Raw genomic sequence first — 21774 nt, 5'->3', positions numbered from 1 at the left:
TTATTTCAAAATTTCTTTCAAATATGTTAATAGACATATTAGACTTTTATTTACATCACAACAGAGCTGGAAGCAGAGTAGGACAATTATCATTTAAAAAGATAATAAATGACGCACCACCATCGTGTATATTATATTATAATTCGTCAAAAATTTAACAGCAATTCGAACATTCAATGTATGTGTGTTACATATGTTTTTCGTATTATACCTCGCAAATCACAGTAATGATAAAGGTGTCGCATTGCGAATTATATAACTTTATATCTGTGAATCCATCTTTTTTTCGTTTTTTATATATTTCGTATAATCTTAAAATTATTTTTTATGGAGCTTAAGAAAATGCTGCAATGTAAGAAACGTGCGTGTATATTAATAACATTCATTATGACGTTAGATATATATTTTTTCCGACTGTAAAAATGTCTTATTACTTTTGCATTATATCGATCGCTTGTTCAAACGACGCATTGATACTCATGATTTGCGAGGATGGAAATCGATATAATTTATGCGAAAATGTGAGCATTATGCGCCAATTGTCGCGTTACACTTATAATAAATAAACGCGAAAATTTATAGCCTGTTGTTCGTTTCGTGTTATATCCACTCGAATTCGGACGAAATTATATCGATTTCGATCCTTATCTTCAAATATTAATACGTAATACATACAGAAGTTAGAAGATTAAGATAGCTTACTTTGACGGTTATGTCTTCCGTACAGGAAGTGATCACAACACATTAGTTAACAAAATATATCAATGCTATTGTTCGCTACTAATCTCAGTTGGACTAGATTAAGAGAAATAAAAGTAATTAATGCAACAATCAAATCGACCTGTTCGACGCGAAGTAATCCTTTTGAAAACAATTACGTTTTAAACGTAACTGTCCGACAAATAATGTCATAGTACAATCACTTGTATCTTCTATGCACATTGCTATATTTATAATATTTATACAGTTTTTTTGCTAATAACATTGACATGGAGTACTCGTTTATGCAGTAATCATGTGATTGCTATGTCAAATATAGTCATATTAAAACTATCTGTATGTTTCTCAACATTTTGTACACTTATCATTCCTCATCCTGTACAAGAAAGAATCGTCGGGTATGAAAATCATCTGTATGAATTACAACTAATACAACCGGTAAATCGAACCTAGAATTAAACTTAGAGCATATCAATGATCTCGAAGACGTTGCTTGAATAATCATTAAAAAGTCTTTACGTTAGATTCTCAACACTAAAATTAAAATACTTATTCATGAAAGCGTCAAATAAAATGTACAACATTTACAATTACAAATAAATGATCACTGAATTTGTTTTAACTGAAAGCAACAGAAATTTCGTCGATATAATTTAGCGCTTAAATGCATGTTTGATGTCATATGCGATGTCTCATTCAGTATTATAGATGCGTATTTAGAATAATTCTGATATTATACTAAATATATATATAGATATACCTATATCAATATTAATCATAAAATCAAGCTATGTGCAAATATTCTTTGATCATTCTTATACGCCCTCATCGAAATTGAAAATCATTACCTTGAGGTTTTTCTTGAAATTTTTCTTTTTAAAAATAGGAATGTTTTTATGTGAAGAAAAGCATAAAATACATTTTTCTATGCTTAGGAAAATCTATTTTATGTTACATTCCTATTGTCATTTTCATGAGAGCGCATCTAAAAATAATACATTACATTTCATCATTAACTAACTTATTTAGAATCAAAAGATTTGATGAGATAATTCTATAAATTGACATTTCCTACATCCTCATTATAAAATGCTACCGTTAATTGGAATGTACAAGCAATAATTTTTTTTTGTCTGCAATAATTTGTACATATAATTTGGAAGAATTATCAGTTTGGAGTTAAATATTAAATTACAATTACACGCAGATCGTTGTCTATCGTGTTTAGCTGATAAATAATTTCTTTGTTGCGTAACGATATTCTAGACTCTTTGTATAACATATAAAAAGCGATTTTGTGACCTAAATGTTTTTATGACAAGATATGCTTCATATATAACACATTCCTTAAATAAATATTACGACTAATTTGTAATATTGATTTGTGATCGCAAATCATATTATTACTATAAATATTACATTTTAGTCGCAACAGTAATCAATATGAATAGTAGTTGATCTCAACAGAAGTTTATGGTGTCGAGTACATAAATGCATTTCAAGAAGCATAACATGGCACTTAATTCAGGTAGACTCTTACAAATACGAACAATATAGACTAAACAGTATAAATAGTTGTAGTTCTCTTTTGGCTATAATTCTATCGCACAGCATTTGATTCTCTTACGCGTTCTAATTTGCATAATTTATACACATTTATAGCGATGATATATAGGCCCCACATCTTTATTATTTATTTTGTCTGTTACACCACATAATTTTAATAAGTATTGCATTATTTATTTTTTTTCTATCAATAAATTTTAGTACTTTACACTTTTATGTATTTTTTTTTCAATTATGAATTATAGAATTCATCGAGAATAAATGCATATAAATATTTTCCGACATTTGTAATGAGAAATATATAGATTTCCAATTATTCTATAGATGATAAAATAACTGTAATTATAATTATAATCTTGTAGATTAAGTTTCTTGTATAATTAGAGGTATCAGATTTATAACTTTATAATCACTGAATAATATGTACTTTCAAGCTCTAAGTGCATTTTACTTCTTGAAGAAGCAAGTATCCGTTGTTCATGAATCATTAGTTGTTATTTACGGATCGCAATATTAAAATCAGATGTGGAATAATTAATAAATGTCAGTGAGTAAATGAATACGATTCAAGATAAATATTTACAATGTGCATTTAATGTAAAGAATTAGCCTACAATTTGGTAAAAATAAATTTCAATATCTCTCAAAGATACAAATTAGATGATGCATAATAGATAGAAGAAAAGAGTGAGTCTACACTGCTCAATTTCTAATATCTATTTCTAAGATCCAATATTACAGATTAAATTTTTTTAATCTTTAATTTTTTCTATATATCCTCCATTTATATCCATCATTGATACAGAAACTCATTCTTTTTTCGCGTTTATTATATTTGGGCAACAAAGTGTTAATTTTAATTTTACGAAATTTGTGCATTTTTTACCGTTTTACCATTCATCGATATCTTTAAGTAGAGTTATAGGTGGGATATGCACATTCGCATTAACAGTCTTTTACAACGTACAAGTTGAAAAATTTTCAGCGATATTGCTGCATAATAAAACTATTTAGAGAATACGCGAACAAAATCGTCCATGTCCGCATAATTACTGCCGTACTGGAAAGTCACTTACATGTTTGCGGCAACAACTCTTTGGTGGCTCAAGAAGTACGTCAGGCATAAATGATATGGTGTATGTATGTGTACATTTGCTTCTCATGGCTGCTTATAGAACTCTAAACATACTGAAAATTATCTTTCTGCGCGAGCAAAGGTAACTTCTCGATGCTTTGCTTGAGATCGAAACTGTGCAGCCAATCTGAGCTGGGTTTTGCCTTCACTCCGCAAAAACTAAAGTTACAAAAGTCAGCAGCATTCTGCAGGGCACCACGATGGAACGGATTCCCCTGCTTGAAATGCTTATAACGACCGGCATTCATACGTTCGTTCGTTGTCATTCCCAGGACCATAATCTAGAAAAAAAGATTATAATATATTCATAGTAATTTAATATTCAAAAGTTAAAAGTTTTCTCAGTTTTGTTGATGATAACATATGCATTTAAATTATATATTTATATAATTATATTTATTATATCTATATTACACTATCGCCATACCTGATAACATTGACACGCCAACAAAGTCCCAACCCAGAAAGAATGAAGGGACGTATTGGCTGCTACCCACATCACCCAAGCATCACAAGTAGCTGCGGCTACTAAATAGTTGTCTGCGCTATGACCGTTTGTTAAGTTCGACCAACACTCAAATTGCCAATATTGTACACTGGCAGATAAAATAACAATGCACAATCCTAGTAAAGATGCCAGAAAACCAAGAAAATACTTGTGATTATGTGCACCTGAAAATGTATAGATTATTATATATCGTGATTATTCTGCTTTACTATTTTGCACTTAATTTTAATAAAACATACTTATTATTTTTCACACTAAAATAAAGAAAATAGAATATTGAAAAAATAAATATAATAGTATTATATTTAGTTTATAATATTAAATCTAAAGTTGTAGTTATAGTTAAAATCTAAAGAAATAAATGTAACAAACTGATTATTAGTCACAAAAAATTTTTTCTCTATACACTGATGCTAAACGGAGTATTTGTATCCGCTTACCAATACAGTTATTAACCCATGGACAGTGATGGTCAAATCGTGCTACACAACGATCACATGTGGAGCAATGCTTAGATCTCATAGGTCTTCTGACTAAACAACTACTGCAGAACCATTGTGGCTCGAAACCACCCGACTCAGCCAATTCAATTATTGTCTACAAATAAAAATACGCACACAGTCATTTACATAGTAAAGTTATTTTACATATGTAAAAGTAATAAATACATTTAATTTATCCTCGTGAGTAGCCGTAATAATTCCAGGATCACCCCTCCAAGACTGTAGAAAGCATATCCAGAGAGGAACAGATCCACCGACTAATAACAGCCATAAATACCATGCTGCATGAATACCCAGCCAAAAGATCCACGTAACATATATCCACATCTGAAAAGAAAAAGAGAAAAAATCAGTAATTTGTAACTAATTATATCATTGATACATCAAAATGTATATAAGGTATATTTAAAGATAGATCCATGTATAATAATATTAATCGAGCAATTACTGCACTTTTCATATGTATTATCTTATTAAAAGCTTATTCCATCCAATTATCTGTTGATAATATGTATCATTACGCATGTAGAAATTTATAAAAACTCTGAATTTTCCAATGACTCATACTCTAAATATCAATTACATTGAAGTTATATATTTCAATTAAACACTGCTAATTTCACTAATAATTTTATTTTATCTATAATGTTATTGCAATATTTATTTAGTGTTGAGTTAATATCTTTTGAGCTTATCATCTTATCGACAATGTTACTTATCACGTTTAGCTGCTTATCAAAAACTAATCGTATGTGAACATTCTTGATTATCTAGAAGCAAGGTTCGAAATTTCACTCACCTTGGTTGCTAAATAAATCGACATTGGTAAAATATGAAACAGCCGTTCGTCGAACACAAACATATTCATTAGATACATTGCTACATAAAGGGTGATGAAGGCACCTAGTTTTAATAAATAATCCCATCCACTCTGTAGAATTATACCGATCACATAAAATACTATAAATGGCGTACTGACCATGCAACACCAACGAATTCTCTGCAAGAAGAGTACACAGAAAATAAAACAATTGTACAGAAGAGATGAAGAAGTCGAGCTTAATTCAAGTTCTCTCTTTAAAAAAAGTTCATTTAAAAAAATACATAGATATATATGCTGATAACATATCATTACCTTATCTCTACACCATGTTCTTGTACGACCTTGTCTCTCCTTAATGTCGAAACTGGCTTTATGTCCTAGCCACACAGCGCCAAGATGCGGAGCTACCAGTGTCATTGGCGTCTCATTTTGGAAATTGGGCATGTCTAGAGAGGCCCCATGTTGCACCAGAGTAGATATTGCCGTATTGTTTTTTGCTATGATAGCCCAATGCAGGGCCGTATTACCATGTAGATTATCAGTAAGCGAGTGTGACGCGCCCAGAGTCAACAACAGTCGCGTCGGATCTAGACTATAATAAGAAAAACTTTAAAGTAACCAACATAACGTTATTCTTTTGATAGAAACGAGTCACTTGTGAAGTGATAATTCGGTGCTCTGTGTACCTATTAACTTTATAAGCACTCCACATGAGAGGCGTCATGGCACTTCTGTCCGGCATATTTGGATTCACGCCTTTTGCCACCAAATAAGCCACTATGGCCGTGTGACCAAATTGTGCCGCCAAATGTATGCAAGAAAAGCCTTCGGAATCCCTCAAAGTTGGATCAGCGCCTGCCCGCATCAGTATCACAACCGTAGAGAGGTGGCCCTGTCTAGAAACACGATTAAAAACTAGTTTTCTTTTTTAAAGTTTTTTTTTAATCGCTATTTTAATTTCTAATAATTATTATAAATATATATTTATGTTAAAAAGATGAAGACTATGATAAAAAGCTTTTGTAGAAAGCTTTATGTCTTGTATAAAATCATTTACTTAAAAAATTTTTAATTATTCTTATTACAAATTGTGTCATTCAGTTTAGATTATTTGATGACATTTGTTAAAATACTGACCTCGTAGCCCAATGCAATGGCGTCGATGCCAATTCGCCGCCGATAGCATCAACTACGGCTCCTTTTGCAATGAGATATTTAACAATATCTTTGCGATTGTTTATGGCAGCCCAATGTAGTAGCGTCACAGTTTCTGAATCTGGTTGGTTCACGTCGGCACCAGCTTCCACCAACTGCGTCACTCGATCCAACGCTCCATACTACAAATACATTTTTATTCAATCATCTTAAATCCATATTTTTAATAATGCATGCTTATGAGTTTATCGAGCTCTCAATTGGGACGCATGATAGTCATCTTTCTAAAAGTATTAATTTAAGATATAAAGGTTCTTCAATCTCCTCGCTAACATTACCTGCGTGGCTCTGACAATATCGAAGGAGCTGCAATCTTGGATGGCAGGTCGCACTGGTTCCTGATGAAGGCTGCTGGGGTCATCGGGCTCGTTGCCCTCGCCCTGGCAGGCGGTCTGCATCTGCAGCGCGTACATGCTACAATCGACAGAAGAATGTAAGTCCGAGGATTGCATTAGCATGGAAAAGATTAATGCAAGAGATATTGTTAAATTGAATTAAGTTGGGGAAAAAATATTACACAACTTCGAGATAATTTATGTTTATGCAAATGATCATCGTTGGCATTAGTAAACTTCTCAGAAACCAGTTTTCTAATCTGTATCGTGAAAAACTTTAGATTTTTGATATAAAAACAAAATTTTATAAAGAACGAAATTATACATACTAATAATGTATTACATTTTATTTTACCTTCTTTTCTATACTGTAATCTTAATAACAATATAAACTTCTTTATCTCATTTATTCTGTAATTTTTAAATTATTTTCTAATATAATATAATATTCATTTATGTATCGATAATCTTCCATATAACAGAAACAGAAAATAAGAATTGATAAACTTTTCTTTTTTTATAAAATATATTTTTATACCCAGATAGCAACGTGCTATTGTTGCTGATATATTGCAATTATGTGTTGCTGTAAATTGCAACCAATGAGTCTGCATTTGTTGACAAATTGATGCTTTCACGACAATTTTGGATAGAAACTTGCCAGCAATTTTGAAATCGTCAACAAAATTTTTTACTAGAAGATATTTTTAGTTTATATTTATGTTTTCAACGTTTTATTTTTAGCTTTTGTTAAAAAAATATTATCCAAAAGCAAAGTAATATGCCACTAATATTGATGACCTTCCTCTATAATTTCTACATTGTTGCTTCTACGTCGATATTCGAAATCATAAAGATAAATATAAGGCAAGTTGTTAGAATCATCAAATTATAACAGATGTGCATAATTTTGCTTAGACATGCTTTGTTATTTAGGGTGTTTGTGAAATTGGTTGATCTTTTATCATTTTTCTCGTGACTGAGCAAGAAAAGTTTTCTGCAATATCAAATTAAAAAAAATTGCATATCCCTGACTCATAAAACCAGTGCTCAATTTCCTCCCATGACGCACAATGTGCTTCTTCATATTCGTGTCATTGACTAATGTTGCATGCCACGGTGTGTATAAATCACGCTAAATCATGCTCCCAAGGCTACAATAGATCATTCTTTTTCCAGCTATAGTGCCTATATAGTTAATGAATAAGAACGTGATTATATCTGTTTATTTATAGTTACTTTTAAAGTATGAAGTTTGTGCATATTGCACTTATTTTTTATTTACACTTTAGAGAAAGACAAAGAAAGAAAGTTGAGACATAACTTGTATATAAATCTTTCCTTTAACCACGTTATACGTTAAGTCTTTACATTCAAAACAAATTAACAGTAATAAGAAAGGAAATTAAAAAAAAGAAAAATCTTAATAAGTTGAACAATAGACTGATAAAGAATTAATATTATTTTTAATTTTGTAACTAGGTGTCAATACAAATTTTTAGATTTGTAGCGACGTTATCAGACTGGAGTTAGAATTATCTCAAATTAAATTAATAAAAAAATTAATTAAACAAGAAAAATTTTGTTATATAAACACTTCAATATATATTCAGATATAAATTTTAGTCGTTTTTATTATCTAAAATTAATTAAAATTCAATGATTTTTTTAAATAAAAAAAACAATTAAACCTGAAATGTAATTTTATTACGTTTATAAAGTTTCTTATTTATATACAAATATAAATAAAATAGATATGTATTGATATGTTGTTTATAATATAATAAACAACCAATAAAATATTCTTTTTGGGTTTAATTCTTTGGTTTATAGATACGATTTATAGAAACGATTTTATTTAGGTGTCATTATTTAAATAATTATCATTCCCTTTTTTTTAATTACAACAGATTTCGCATTGCGATTTAGATTTTGTTAATCTAACACCGTCCACACATCGAATAACAATATAACTCATTCATCACGACTGCATCTCACAAATCTTTCCTGTTTTAGACCGCAAGACAATTGAAGGTAGATAATTAATAATTACGTCACGAGATATAAACAAGGTAGTTAATTTCCTCTTCCGCTCGAAAGATTCGGAGCTCTGAACGCAGAGTACACCCTCATTCCCTTCCCTTCCGTATCACGATGTTCAGAGATCGACGCGACGCGACTCTCTCTTGGAACTCGCCCTCGACACATTCTTTCTCCCTCGACGAGGAGCGAGGGAGACAGAGAAGTTGAAAAACACTCTCGCCGTACACTCGCTGATCGATCTTCGTAACGCGCACAAAAATAAATCGCTTTACACCATTTACACACACATACAATAATACGCAGGTATAGAATGGGCCCCGGCTCACCTCGTTCACGACGTTTGTGCGTCGTTAATGCGTGACACGCATAGTAGCGGTCGACGATGACCACGGCGGCGTGCTCGACACGATCCCCGGGGGTGCGAGGCGAAGGGTGGTTGGTTTCAAAGGAGGACAAGCTGTCGCTGTGTTGTGCTGCACCGGAGAGAGGGGCACCGGCATATCACACGCGCGCACACATGCACGCGCGGCTTCGAGCCGCGCCGGGGTTGACCTTTCGATTTCACGACGACACCCTCGTGACGCCTCCTCGATCGCGGGAATCGCGAAACGCGTGGTGGCTCTCTCCGCGCTCCGTTGGACTCGTCCACGGGTCGGTAAGGTCCGCGGCGAGCGTGGGACAAAAGTGTAGAACGGAGAGCACCTACGAGCGAGCCACTTCCCGCTTCAGTCCGTCGCGGCCCGCGACCACCCGCTCCGACATCTCGTACCGTGTTTTTCACGTTTACACGGACCGATGGGAGCGATGGGCGGCGATATCGACCAAACGCAACAACGCCGGTCGGCAATGTCGGTGAGAACCGGCGAGTGAAAAATATCAGTAGAGACATCTATTGTGAGTGCAGATAATTAAAGTCTAAGGGCGATTCATCCCGGCAGAAATATGAGAACAGGGGCCCGATTCTTGAAGTCATTCGCAAGAGAAACGTATACGCAAATACTCGCTCTAACAGAAAGTTGTAAGTTTATTGGTTAATAGCCATACGATAGCCAATAAATTTCTAACTTTTCTGTAAGAACAGAATTTGCGAATACGTTTCTCTTGCGAATAAATTCAAGAATAGAGCCCCAGAATAGTTGCAAGCCAAGGTGTGAATTCGCCCTTAAAAAAACATTTCTATCCGCAAACGCATATCTCACATTGGCGCTCGCGTCACCATGTGCACGCCTCGTTTGAAATTCGTGGCGGTGAAGTGAGGTTAAGAGGTACTTTTTGGAAGATTGGAAAATTCTCTAATTTGAAAGATACGAAAATTTAACGGGAAATATTACCATGGAGATTGAATCCGTTAAGAAGAATCGTCTCAAAATGAAGTCGAAGGACAAACCCGTGGTGAGCGTGAATAAAGACGAGGCCCAGATACAGATACGTTTTGTAACTAAGCAGCAGCGGTAAGAACTTGTTAGAATAGGATTTACTTACTACAATATCTTCCACAATATTTCTCCTTTCTTTTACTTTCAACCTAATTTTCTTTTCTTATCTTGCGTTTATTTGCTTCCTCTTTGTATCACTACCTTTTAATTTAACTAAAATTCCAACCCTAATCTTGATTTTTGTAATTTTCTTAGAAATGTAAGTTCTCTTCTGTATGTATCACCTTACATTTCTTTATTTACAACTTGTGATTAAAATCCTATTATTCTTCCTTATTAATTTTCGGTCTTTTCTACTATCTCATTGTTATCTTCTAATTTTTATCTGTTTAGTAAGAACTTATTTAATTTTTTTTCACTACTGGATATTCGTTTATAGAATTTATATCTTAATTGGAATAGGTATGCAGTACCGGATTATCCTCTATCAGTCCACAGCTCGATAATCACCGATGAATTAAATACTTTGATAAATGAACTTCTGAGAGGTAAAGAAATCTCTCATTGTATGCTTCTGTGCTGTCTAATATATATAGATATATCTTTAGAATTAATTTTGCATGTTTTGTAATTATCTAATTATACAAATTAATTATGGAAGAATTATCTGATTGCTTCAAACTTTAAATTGATTATTTACAGAGTCGAACGAGATTCAGGATCAAGTAGAGTGTGATTTCCTGGTCTGCTCACAGTTCTTGCGCACTTCTTTGATTGAACACATTACCGAAAGAGGAATATCTACGGAGGAGGTGATAGATGTGGAGTATGTAGAAAAACATCCTTCACCAGAACCAAAGGATTGTCTAATACATGATGACTGGGTGTCAGCCGTTGCTGTTTGTGGCAAATGGTTAGCTCCTAATAATATTTGTTATGAAAGATAATAAAAACAGAAAGCAATTTCAAAACTTGCTTTACATCTGAAACGTAATTGGAGTATTAATACAACAATCAAACAATTCTGTTTAGGATCCTGACTGGTTCTTATGATAATATGCTGCACCTTTGGACGTTGAAAGGTAAGCATCATCTTGCGATTCCTGGACATGTATCTCCCGTTAGAGCAGTGGCCTGGATATCTCTCAATGATGAGACTGCTTCTTTCGTTAGGTAATTTGTCCAAAAAAAACTCGGCATTTGATGCCATATCACACAGGGTGAATCAAAAGTATTACAGACATTTTTTTTTAAGTTTAAAGAAATTTATAGAAATTTTTTAATTTAAATTCTATCTCTGACAAAATTGTTTATTTGATCGATTTTTTTTTGTTAAAGCAAAATTAATAATAAATAATACGTGATATACATATTCACATACATTCTTCTGGAACTTACACAGAAATTTTTTTAAAGAATAAAGTTACATAAAGGACAATAGTTCAAACTAAATTAGCATTATGTGTTTAATACCTTTTGAATTTTATACTTTTGATGAATTGTTTATTGCAGACAGATTATGTCGTATTTAGTTAACATTATTCCTTTTTAATACAACCTTTCCACAATTGACATTCAAAAATTAAGTGCTTTTTCATTATGATTATATGATAAACAGATTTCATTATGATTAAGAAACATTAAAAGATATAAAATTTATTTCAGAGTTGTATTACAAATTCTCTAATCTTATTTGGAACTTAAAACTCATGACAAATTCGAGAATTTTCATGGGATTTTTTTTACAAAATTTGAATAGATATTATATTTTCAAAGTTATTCCACCTAAAAAAACTACTTTTATTGTATATTATTTTCAATACCAAATGTTTAATAAAAAACAAAAATTGTATACTTTGCTTGTTTAAAAAATAATAGTCTGTAGAACCTTTAATGATTCACCCTGTATGAATTTTCTTGTTTGTATGTCAAGTAAGCACGTTTAAAATATTTTTGAGATATATAAATGGACCTTTAAGGATATCACAGTAAATGATAAGTGATTGATAAAGATTTTATATTTATAATGCATATACAGTGCATCGATGGATCAAACATGCATGATATGGAGCTGGGATATAACAAAAAATTCTGTAGAATGCGTACATGTCTGCAAGGGACATAGAAGAAGCATTGAGGCAGTCAGCGTTAATTATGATAAAACGTTAATGGCGACTGGCGCTTGGGATAATATGCTGTATATATGGTCAACATGTAAGTGATTTTATTTTTTTAAATTTATATATATATATTATTAAAAAATAAAAATCACACGCAATGTCTCATAATTTTGTAACACATAATTTTCTTATTTTAAAAATAAGTTTTTAATACAAAGAAAGAAAATATTAGAAATTGGAAGACAATATAAGAGTGGAGCTAATTTGGTAACAAATAATAAAATTTTGATTGTTAAGACAAATCTTTGCTTTTTTAAGCTACGCAAGAGGAAGATGATGATGGAGAATCCGCATCGAAAAGAGCAAGGTCAGAATATGCAGGTAAAACAAAGGTACGTAACTGAATTTGATTAAAATTAAGATTTATCTTAACACATTTCAATACTTAATACCATCAATTGGCACCTAAAAATTTATAAAGAAAAGTATATCAATCGTTTTGTATTTGTTTTATAGACACCAAAATCTGCAATGAAAGGACACAAGCAGGCAATTAGCGGGATTGTATGGTCTGACAAAACAGAAATTATCACAGGCTCGTGGGATCACACTATAAAGACCTGGGATACCGAATTAAATGGCATCAAACAGGAAATTCATGGCGACAAATGTTTTTTTGATATCGATTACTCACCGCTATCGCGTGTCGTAATAGCGGGATCGGCCGATCAACATGTGAGACTCTATGACCCGAGATCTACAGGTGCTTGATATTCATTTTTTAGTTTTTTTTTTTAAATCGGTTATACAATTCTGGCAATAAAATTTAATATTAAATTTTATATTATAAATTTTTTTACCTTTTAAATTTTACAATAATAAATTATAAATTTCACAATAATAGTAAAATTATTTTACAATAATAGCAAATTAATTCTTTTAAATTTTATCTTTAAATTTCTGATTTTATATACTAGACGAATGTTTTAAACTCATTTAAACTGATTGTATATTTTAGAAGGTACAATTGTGAAGGCCAGATTCACCTCTCATACACAATGGGTAGTATCAGTACGCTGGTCGACTGTGAACGAGAATCTCTTTATCTCAGGAGCATACGATAATATCGTCAAACTGTGGGACACTAGAAGGTTCTTTGCAGATTAAGATATCTATTTGGAAAATCATTCTCAATGCTATTTTAAAAAATATAAAGATTTTGTCGAAATTTTATTTGACTGTATAATCGGTTTAACTTTCGGAGTTGTCCTAGATAATAAAAATTATGATGACTAAACATTTATTATAGTAAATTAAAAATCAGAGAAGTAATAATATTAATCGGTAAAAGATTTATATAAAATTAATTTTTATTGTTTTTTTCAGCCCGAAAGCACCGCTATTTGATCTCCTGGGGCACGAAGATAAAGTCCTCAGCTGCGACTGGTCGAATCCTGAGTTGATAATGTCTGGCGGTGCGGACAATACACTAAGAATATTCAAATCCAATCATGTAGAGTGTTAATTACAAACGCGATACGATTAGAATTTATTATATATATATATATATATATATATATATATATATATACACACACACACATATATAAAACAGTATGCGTAATAGATAACGAAACTTTTGTTTCGTAAGATAATACGCATGAATTTGTTATAATAGTTAATGACTTTTTAAAAAATAGAATATTACCTAAAAGGTCCCAATCTTTAATGGTAACCATGCATTTTTATTCCACATCTGAGAATTTTTGTGCCCATTTTGAATAAGCTTTTTATATAGATATTTGAAAGCGAATTTTGCATATACGAATCTATCGAGAAATCGTAATCTATATTCAGCCACATTATACAACAATTCAACTCTTGTAATAATAAAAATAAAAAATATATCTGTTAAGAAAAAATGCTTCTCTTTTGTTTCTGGATTGGCACAGCTGCTATCTTTTCCTTTTTTTTCTGAAGCTTCTTCACGCGCCAGATGGGTGAGGTAAAAGTCGTGTCGCTCGGCATAAATCCCCAAAAACAGATCGTTTATTGATCAAAAATAAGGGATGATAATCGTGACGAATCTGGGAAGTCGCTTTTCCCGCGCATCGCGAATTATTTAATTATTTACCAAACCGTTTCTTTTTCATTACTCGTAAGTAACTCTAAAAAGACCACCGGTTCAAGTGCACGTCCCTATAAACACACGTAGGGTGTTACGCGGTAATAATACAGGAGCAGCAGAGAGCATGCACACACATTCTCTCCGCAATAGCGCACGCACACTTCTTTTCTCGTTTTCTGATTTTTGTGTGTGTGTATGTGTGTGTGTGTGTCTTGTAAGCATGTGCTGCGTGTAAAATAGGCAGATGACGATTCTTCGAGAGTGTATCTTCTTTTTCTTCGAAGTTAGTACACCTACGTACACACATGCGCACACTTTTCCTCTCGCTCCGTACACTTTCGTCGGCCCCTCTTTCTCTCTCGTCGCACGATTGTTTTTTTAAAATTATTTTTCCTTTTTTTCTTCTTTTTTTTTATTTGTTTATTCTCCGAAGACCCTATCTAAAAAAAACCCCACATTACTATCTTTCGTTCTCTCTCTCTCGCTCTCTCACACACAAAGACTAGCGTTTTTTTTAAACGATCCAAAATAAACTAAGGGCACTTTTTAGTGGCTTATGCCCCTTGTGTTGTCGACGTCGCGTGTGTTTCTTTTTTTTTTTTCATTACGTTCCTCTTATCCCAAGCTGTTTTCATCCTTTTTTTTAAATTTTTTAAATTTACTTTATTCATGAAAAATCTAATTCTGACTTGTTTCTTGTGTTAAACTTTGTTTTATTACAGCACCTATTCGACTTCCTAAGAGTCTCCCTAGATCTCTTAACTAACTATGACACAACTTGCCTTAACGTCTAAAGATTTTTTTTCTTCACATTACATACTAAAACGCCTTCTTTTCGCCTTAAAAGTACTCTCGAAATTCTACAAATTGATCCTCGCGCGCGGATTTAAAAAGAGACCTCGGTGTCCGACATCGTTCCCCCTTTTTATCTGCTTTTTTTTTTCTCTTTCTCTCTCGTTGATCTTGGAAAGAAGGTAAGCGGTACGTACGGGGTACGTGTCTCTCGTTCCGTCGTAAAATTACATTACAAATTTCCGCCTTCCTTCATCAGTTCGTTCGCTGTCGAACACGAAGGATAGTAGCGGAGTACAAATGCAAAAAGAAAGGACGGGAGGAGGGAGAGCACGGAGATACATCGGGGGAGGAAGAGAAGGAAGAATGGAGGAAGAGAAACCCAAGATGTCTCGAGTAATTACAGCTAAGTCGCTTAACAAACACGTGTAAAACAATGACTTAAAAACTTGGAAAGCTAAGGACTGTACAAGTCGAAGTACAAGACGATGATCTAGTCACCTCGAACCTCGCTTTATCGCTAATTCATTCTCTCTCTCTTTCGCTTTCTCCCTATCTTCTATCACACATGCAAACACGCGTTTCCGCTTTCACTCTCTTAAGCCGATTTCGACTAAAATTATTTTACTCTTAAAAACATCCTATATTTTTTTCGTCTTGCTTCTCGCTCAATCAGTTTCTCGCTTCTTTTCGTCTCCGTTTTCTACAATCAGCCTATCAACTACGGTACGCCTAATCTAAAAAATGTCTAAACGCGAAAAACTCTAGAGAAAGCTTACGGAAAGCAGCATTGTCCGCAGCGGCAAGAACCACCTTCCTTGCCAGAAACTTGTTGGCGCGGCCGGGTTGCGGAAGTTCGAGAGAGCCCCCGCGGCGAAAGGGTTCTTCGCGTTAGAGGCAAAGAATCGCATAGGAGAAAAAATTCGTATGATTTTTTGCGTCTGACGTTTGCGCCCACGTGGATTCAACGTGGAGGCACCCTCCTTCGTCTCTCCCGAGCGACCGGAGTCGGGGGAGGAATCGTTTCCGTGCGCTTCCAGTCCTCGGATTGGAGGGGGAGAGGAGGGATGAGACCCCGCCGCGGAAATCCCACGAGCCCCCGCGCTCTATCGATGAGTTCAAGAACCCACATCCGGCCAGCCCACGCACCCGACCCGCGGTGCGCAGCAAGCAAATAGTTCCTTACTATTTATACAATTATACAAGTTCATATATATATATTTATGTTGTAGAATAATATATATATATTTATCAATATGAATAGCCAGTCAGTCTTGACGGGTGCGAGGTGCATAGGCTGAACGGTGCCCCACGCCCGTGCCCCCCGTGCCCGCGACAACACACAGAGGGAGGATAGGGGACACGGGGGATGAGAGGCATATATTCATATCCTAACTACTATCGTAACTAAACTATTGTTCTACCTATCTACGTCTATTTATAAACTTAGCCGCTTCTTAATCCAATAAAAGATCGCCCCCTCTTTTCTATTATCTCCTAATTCGAGCAAGCGCGCGCTTGCTCACTCGTCGCGCTTAGCCTACGGTTTTTTTTTTAAATCAAGTTCAACTCTACCTAATGCGAAAAACACGTCGCCGCAAGAAAAAAAAAAGACGCGTCTCTGCGCGTTCTCTGTACATAATAACTATGCTCTCGCTCGCGATCGCTTTCTCTCTCTCTATCTTTCTCTGTTCCGGCTACCCTACATTTCCGGTCATTCTCGTGGAATCTTTTTGCCCGTATCCGGGGGACAAAACTGAACGCGCGGCAGATCGCGTCCGCCGTTCCTGTCCCCCTTTTTTTCTTCTCCTTCTCTCGTTCCCTGAACCAGTCGGCGCAACTATTACTGCTGCTGTTGCTCGCTTTTCACCCTCTTCCCTTTTTCTCGTTTGGTCAGTCACGATAATTACTTTAGTTACTTTTTTTTAGTGTATACAAGTCTCTATTTAGTAAAATTCTCAAAATTTACTATTAAAATCACATATGGATTTTTTTTGTCAGTCAAGTGGTGACAATCTCGCCTTGTGCAACAAATACACAATATCGCTAACAAGTGCTCTTCTTTCTCTCCCTTTTTCGCACTTTCCTCTCAGCTTTCCATCTTTCACTCACTTTCTCTCTCGCACTCCTTTTCATACACAATCTCTTTTGCACTCAATCATTCTTCCTTTCATCCTCTGCGTTCCCCTTTTTTTTACTTTTTACCTTAATGCGTGGACTCAAATCGAGTAATAAAATCTGTCTCTTAAAAAATAGCTCGTACTTCGCCTTTTTACCTCTTTGCGCTTGACTTTTTTTTCTTTTTTCTCCGTCAATTTAACTCTCTCGTTCTCTCTATTTCTCACTCTCATTCTCTCGTCATCGTGATGTACCAAAATAAACTAAATATATTATTTACTTCAAGTCTCAACAGTGTAAAAATCTTTCATACGTTTAGATGACGTCAATAATAGTAAATCGTTAATTATAATAATACAGCATTATTATTGTATTATAATAATAACTACGCGACTCGTCTCTCTCTTTCTTTCTCATCGCTAAAACTCTATCTAACTACCTGCTCGCTGCCATTTCTTCATCTTTCGTCAATTCAATTTCTCGTGTCGCGCGAGTAGTCCGCAATTCTCGCGTATTTTTGGTAAAAAGCTTTCTTACACTCTCTCCCTCTCTATCGCTCCTTCACTCGATTCTCAACTATCAATCCTAAGTTGGACAACGCGAAACTCCGTCGGATGCACGAATAATGATAATGATAATGATAATGATAGTGGTGATAGTGATGATGATAGTGATGGTGATGATGGTAGTGATAATGATGGTGATGATGATGGTAGATATGGGAGAAGAGACATTCAGAAGAAGAGGAAGAGATGGAGATTTCGTTGGATTCGCAGGTTTCAACGTGAAGAATAATCAAGACTCAAACGGGGCTCAACACGAAGGTATTTAATAAATTCAAGTAATATAAGCGTTTGCTTTTGCAAAATTCCAAATTCTTGAGAAAATATACTCATCTCGGTAAATACAATTATCCGCGCGATCGCAAAGACGCTCAAGAAGAAGTTTCAATCTTCCTCAATCGAATTTTCCATTTGATCATGCAGACGAATACTTATTTTATTTACAACCGTCAATTTCGACATCTCGAAAGATGACAGAGTGTCGTCTCGATTACTCTCCCCTCGATCTGTTTGTACGCGCGTGTATCTGCGTGTATGTGCGTGTATGACGTGTACATATGTGTACATGTAGATCGATGCATCTTTGCGTTTTTTATCTTCCATTTATCCTTTCTCGGCAGTATATATATATATATATATATATATATATATATATATATATAACGCGTTCCTTCGATAAAATAAATTAATTTACATTCTAGTTTCTCATCGTGTAACAAACCTACTTTTCTTTATTTTTTTTTAAATCTCTTTCTCTCTATTTCAGACACATTTTCAAACATCCTTTCTTTCTCTCTTTCTCTCTCTCACTCATTCGTTCTTTTTCTCTCTCTTATCTTGCATTCTGTTTCTCGACTTGTCGCGATTTGATTTTCCTACATTTTCTTTTTTTCCATTATTATTATAATATATTACGGACTGCTTTTGTGTTCTGTATGTGGATGTCTATTTTATTTTCTCTCATGCAGTCCGACAATTCCAATTCGACAATGTAATCACGCGTACAAAATCTATCAAATTGACAACGAAAACAAATGTATAGAGATATTTAACACAAAAACAATTACAGATATATTAATTAGAAAATTAAGATTTGACTCCGCATCTGAGTTTAACGATGCGTAAAAATATATATTATAACAATTTTCTCCTGCGTATATATATATCTTTCTCTCTCCCTTTCTTTCGTTCAACGGATCTATGTGAAAAGGCACGATTCTAAAAAAAATATCTGTATTCACTGTACAATTAAAAATTGATATCGATCCGTATCTAACTCGTAATCATCATAAATATAACATTCTAAAAAGTACTGTTCCATTTTTTCTTTCCGTCTTTCGTACAGTAATTATACGTAGATCCTGAAAATTGCATTCCTTCCCTTGCCCCTATTTTAGAAATAAATCTTACCGTCGTATTTTTTCCTGATTTATCTCTGAAATTTAATCTATAAAAGTTCATTGTCGTTAAAAAAAAAAAACAAAAACAAAAAAAAAACGCAATGTGATAGAGATGCGCGGTGCCGATTAGAAAAGTTAATGTATTATTAGTATTTCCAATTTAAAAAATCTCCGCGTAACGATGCGTGTATATACTCAGTGTGGAATGTTTTTGAATGTAAAAACGGAAAATGAAAAAAAGGAAAAAAGAACTCGAAAGACACGTGAGCTCTGATGAGGGTGTGGTGGTAAATGTGTCTGTTTTGTGTACATCTTATGTAATCCTCGAGAGAATAGATGGAGGTGAAGTGCGCTATCGCGAAAGATCGATTGCGTTCCCGTGCGTGTACTCTCAACTGCAGACAAGTTGTATCTTCGCGAGTTGCACGAACACCCTTCCTTTTAGTCGCATTACGAATTACGAATCTCTGAATTTTTTTTCTCAATATTACATCATCCTGGAAGTAGTGCATCGTCTCTTCTCTTTTACATACTTTTTCTATCATTCTCATTCTCTCACTCTTTCTCTCGATCTTTCTCGTTCTCCTTTTGCTGTATATTATTATATACTCTATTATCTCCTCGGGAAGAATTCTCCTGTGTATATTTCTGAGCAGTATTACTTTTTCTTCTCCTTTCTTCGTTTTTTTAATAGTTAATACATCCACACACACACACACACACACACACACACACACATGCACACGCACGCGCATACACACACACACGCACACACACACAGTATTCTTTTCTTTCCCTCTTTTTCAGCCATTCATTAAAATACTTATCCATACTGTCGAGCTTTCGAGATTAGTTTCGATTAGCTTCTGTCATCTGTCCGTAGTAAACATAATACCTAAAGTTACATCATGGAAGCCTTATTAGCTTGACACTAAACTGTTCTTCGTAAATAACTTTTTTTTTCGTTACTGTCGTGTATGATGTCTCTGTGTATGTATGTGTACATGAAAGTGTACATGTATCATCACGTAGCTTTAACGGAGCCATACTAGTATGGAAGCACGTGCCATTCCACACGGACGACACGCGATCGCTCTCATACGTCTCTTCCTGTACTTCCTTCAATTATGTTCTTTCTCTCGCTCGCTCGTTCTCTCTCGCTCTTACGCATTCTCACAACATTCATTCTGCCTACTCGTTGCAAAATATCATCTACTTTCCTCTATTTACTGTTGGATAAAACGTATAAAAACGCTGGCAAGTCAATTTATCGTGAGGAAGAATCTTATTCGTTACGTAATGTAGTTTTTGTTTCAAATCTATTCTTCTTAATATAATCCGCTCTCGTATCTGTTGCTCTCCTTCGTTCTGCGCGTATCTTCATGTGTCAATCAGTAAGCCTTTCCTAATTCACGTAACCCTTAGCGCGATCGTACATCTGTAATCGAAAGATCCCTTTATCGTCCCGTTTATCGTCTTATTGCGAGCTAAAGGGATTTGTAGTTCGGCACAGTATTGCATCGTGTGGCATAAGAAGGAAGAAAGAATCCTAACCTATTATAAACCGTGGCCTACTTAGGCTGTTGAGCCTGGTACTGCTGATAGGAGTCGTCGGGGGACGCTGCATTACTCGTCTGCTCCGACTCGCCCAGTGGCATGGTGTGAATAATGCTAGGGGCGGGGTAAGTCGTATAAGGATAAGGATGTGGGCTCGCTATATACTGAAAAAAAAGGAAAAGAACGATTAGTCATCACTTATAACAAATTTGAAATCAATCTATTCTAACACAAATATCCAAAAAACGCTGTAAAAGCTTAATTCTATATCTTCTGGAGAATTAACTTTTTACAATTTCTATGTTTCTACAATCGAGACCTTTAGATTTAATTTCTATATTGTCGAAACAATTTAGACTTTAATCTTTGAAACGACTTTCGGATATTCTTCGGACTTTGTATCTGAATAGCTGTTAAAAAATCCAGAAAACTTACGGAACCAGTGCCGAGATGTAAGGTAGACATTTGCGTGGTAAGTTGAGGAATCATACTGTACTGCGGATTACTAGGATCAGCCGACGGTATCATCTGCAACAAAGATCAACAAAGTACGATGATAAAGCTGTATGATAAAAGTAATAATAAATGTGGAATAGATAAAAATCTTGTAAAAATCTTGTAAAATAATTTCTTGAAAATTTAACCTGTTGGATTTTCAAGAAATTGTATTAAAAAGTTTCAGGTAAGGTTAGAGAAATTTTTTATACTGTAAAACAAATTAATTTTTTTACATCTTTAGTAGTATTCCTTAATCATGCAATGAAAAAAAAGACACTTAAGTTTCACCCAAAAAATTTTTTTGCTGTTATGGACAGATTTTTTGATATCACAACCAAAATGTATCGCTAATTTTTGTATCAGTTAGAATTTTG

General features: G+C 34.2%; 3 protein-coding genes across 5 annotated transcripts; 1 reads left to right on the top strand and 2 right to left on the bottom strand.

Annotated features, from left to right (window-relative positions):
• Nucleotides 1-111: 111 nt before the first annotated feature.
• Nucleotides 112-9660, bottom strand: LOC105830326 (palmitoyltransferase Hip14). Of its 3 annotated transcripts, none has more exons than XM_012669576.3 (10): nt 8859-9660; nt 6749-6884; nt 6393-6592; nt 5942-6151; nt 5568-5862; nt 5232-5432; nt 4598-4759; nt 4370-4526; nt 3849-4093; nt 112-3702 (listed from the first exon to the last, which is right to left on the bottom strand). In XM_012669576.3, the coding sequence occupies exons 2-10, from the start codon at nt 6881-6883 to the stop codon at nt 3466-3468; spliced, it is 1842 nt and encodes a 613-aa protein (XP_012525030.1). In that variant the 5' UTR covers nt 6884; nt 8859-9660; the 3' UTR covers nt 112-3465. The 3 variants fall into 3 exon arrangements, with proteins under 3 accessions (XP_012525030.1, XP_012525029.1, XP_012525032.1); XM_012669575.3 differs by having other exon boundaries at nt 9175-9659; XM_012669578.3 differs by having other exon boundaries at nt 5568-5847; nt 9175-9659.
• Nucleotides 9661-9923: 263 nt separating this feature from the next.
• LOC105830327 (ribosome biogenesis protein WDR12 homolog) lies at nt 9924-19442 on the top strand. Its single transcript, XM_012669579.3, has 9 exons — nt 9924-10299; nt 10687-10772; nt 10927-11137; nt 11257-11397; nt 12263-12438; nt 12663-12736; nt 12861-13107; nt 13363-13495; nt 13731-19442. The coding sequence occupies exons 1-9, from the start codon at nt 10181-10183 to the stop codon at nt 13867-13869; spliced, it is 1326 nt and encodes a 441-aa protein (XP_012525033.1). The 5' UTR covers nt 9924-10180; the 3' UTR covers nt 13870-19442.
• Nucleotides 19443-20916: 1474 nt separating this feature from the next.
• LOC118647899 (protein alan shepard-like) lies at nt 20917-21430 on the bottom strand (the record flags this gene model as incomplete). The annotated part of the gene is given in 2 exon segments (XM_036293840.1): nt 20917-21066; nt 21338-21430. Coding segments are annotated over 2 exon segments (243 nt in total), but the record flags the coding sequence as incomplete, so codon positions are not given.
• Between the last annotated feature and the right edge of the window lie 344 nt (nt 21431-21774).

Source organism: Monomorium pharaonis, chromosome 11 (genome assembly GCF_013373865.1).
Source record: "Monomorium pharaonis isolate MP-MQ-018 chromosome 11, ASM1337386v2, whole genome shotgun sequence".
In the NCBI taxonomy this organism is placed as follows: domain Eukaryota; kingdom Metazoa; phylum Arthropoda; class Insecta; order Hymenoptera; family Formicidae; genus Monomorium; species Monomorium pharaonis.
This window is presented reverse-complemented; position numbering and strand designations above follow the sequence as displayed.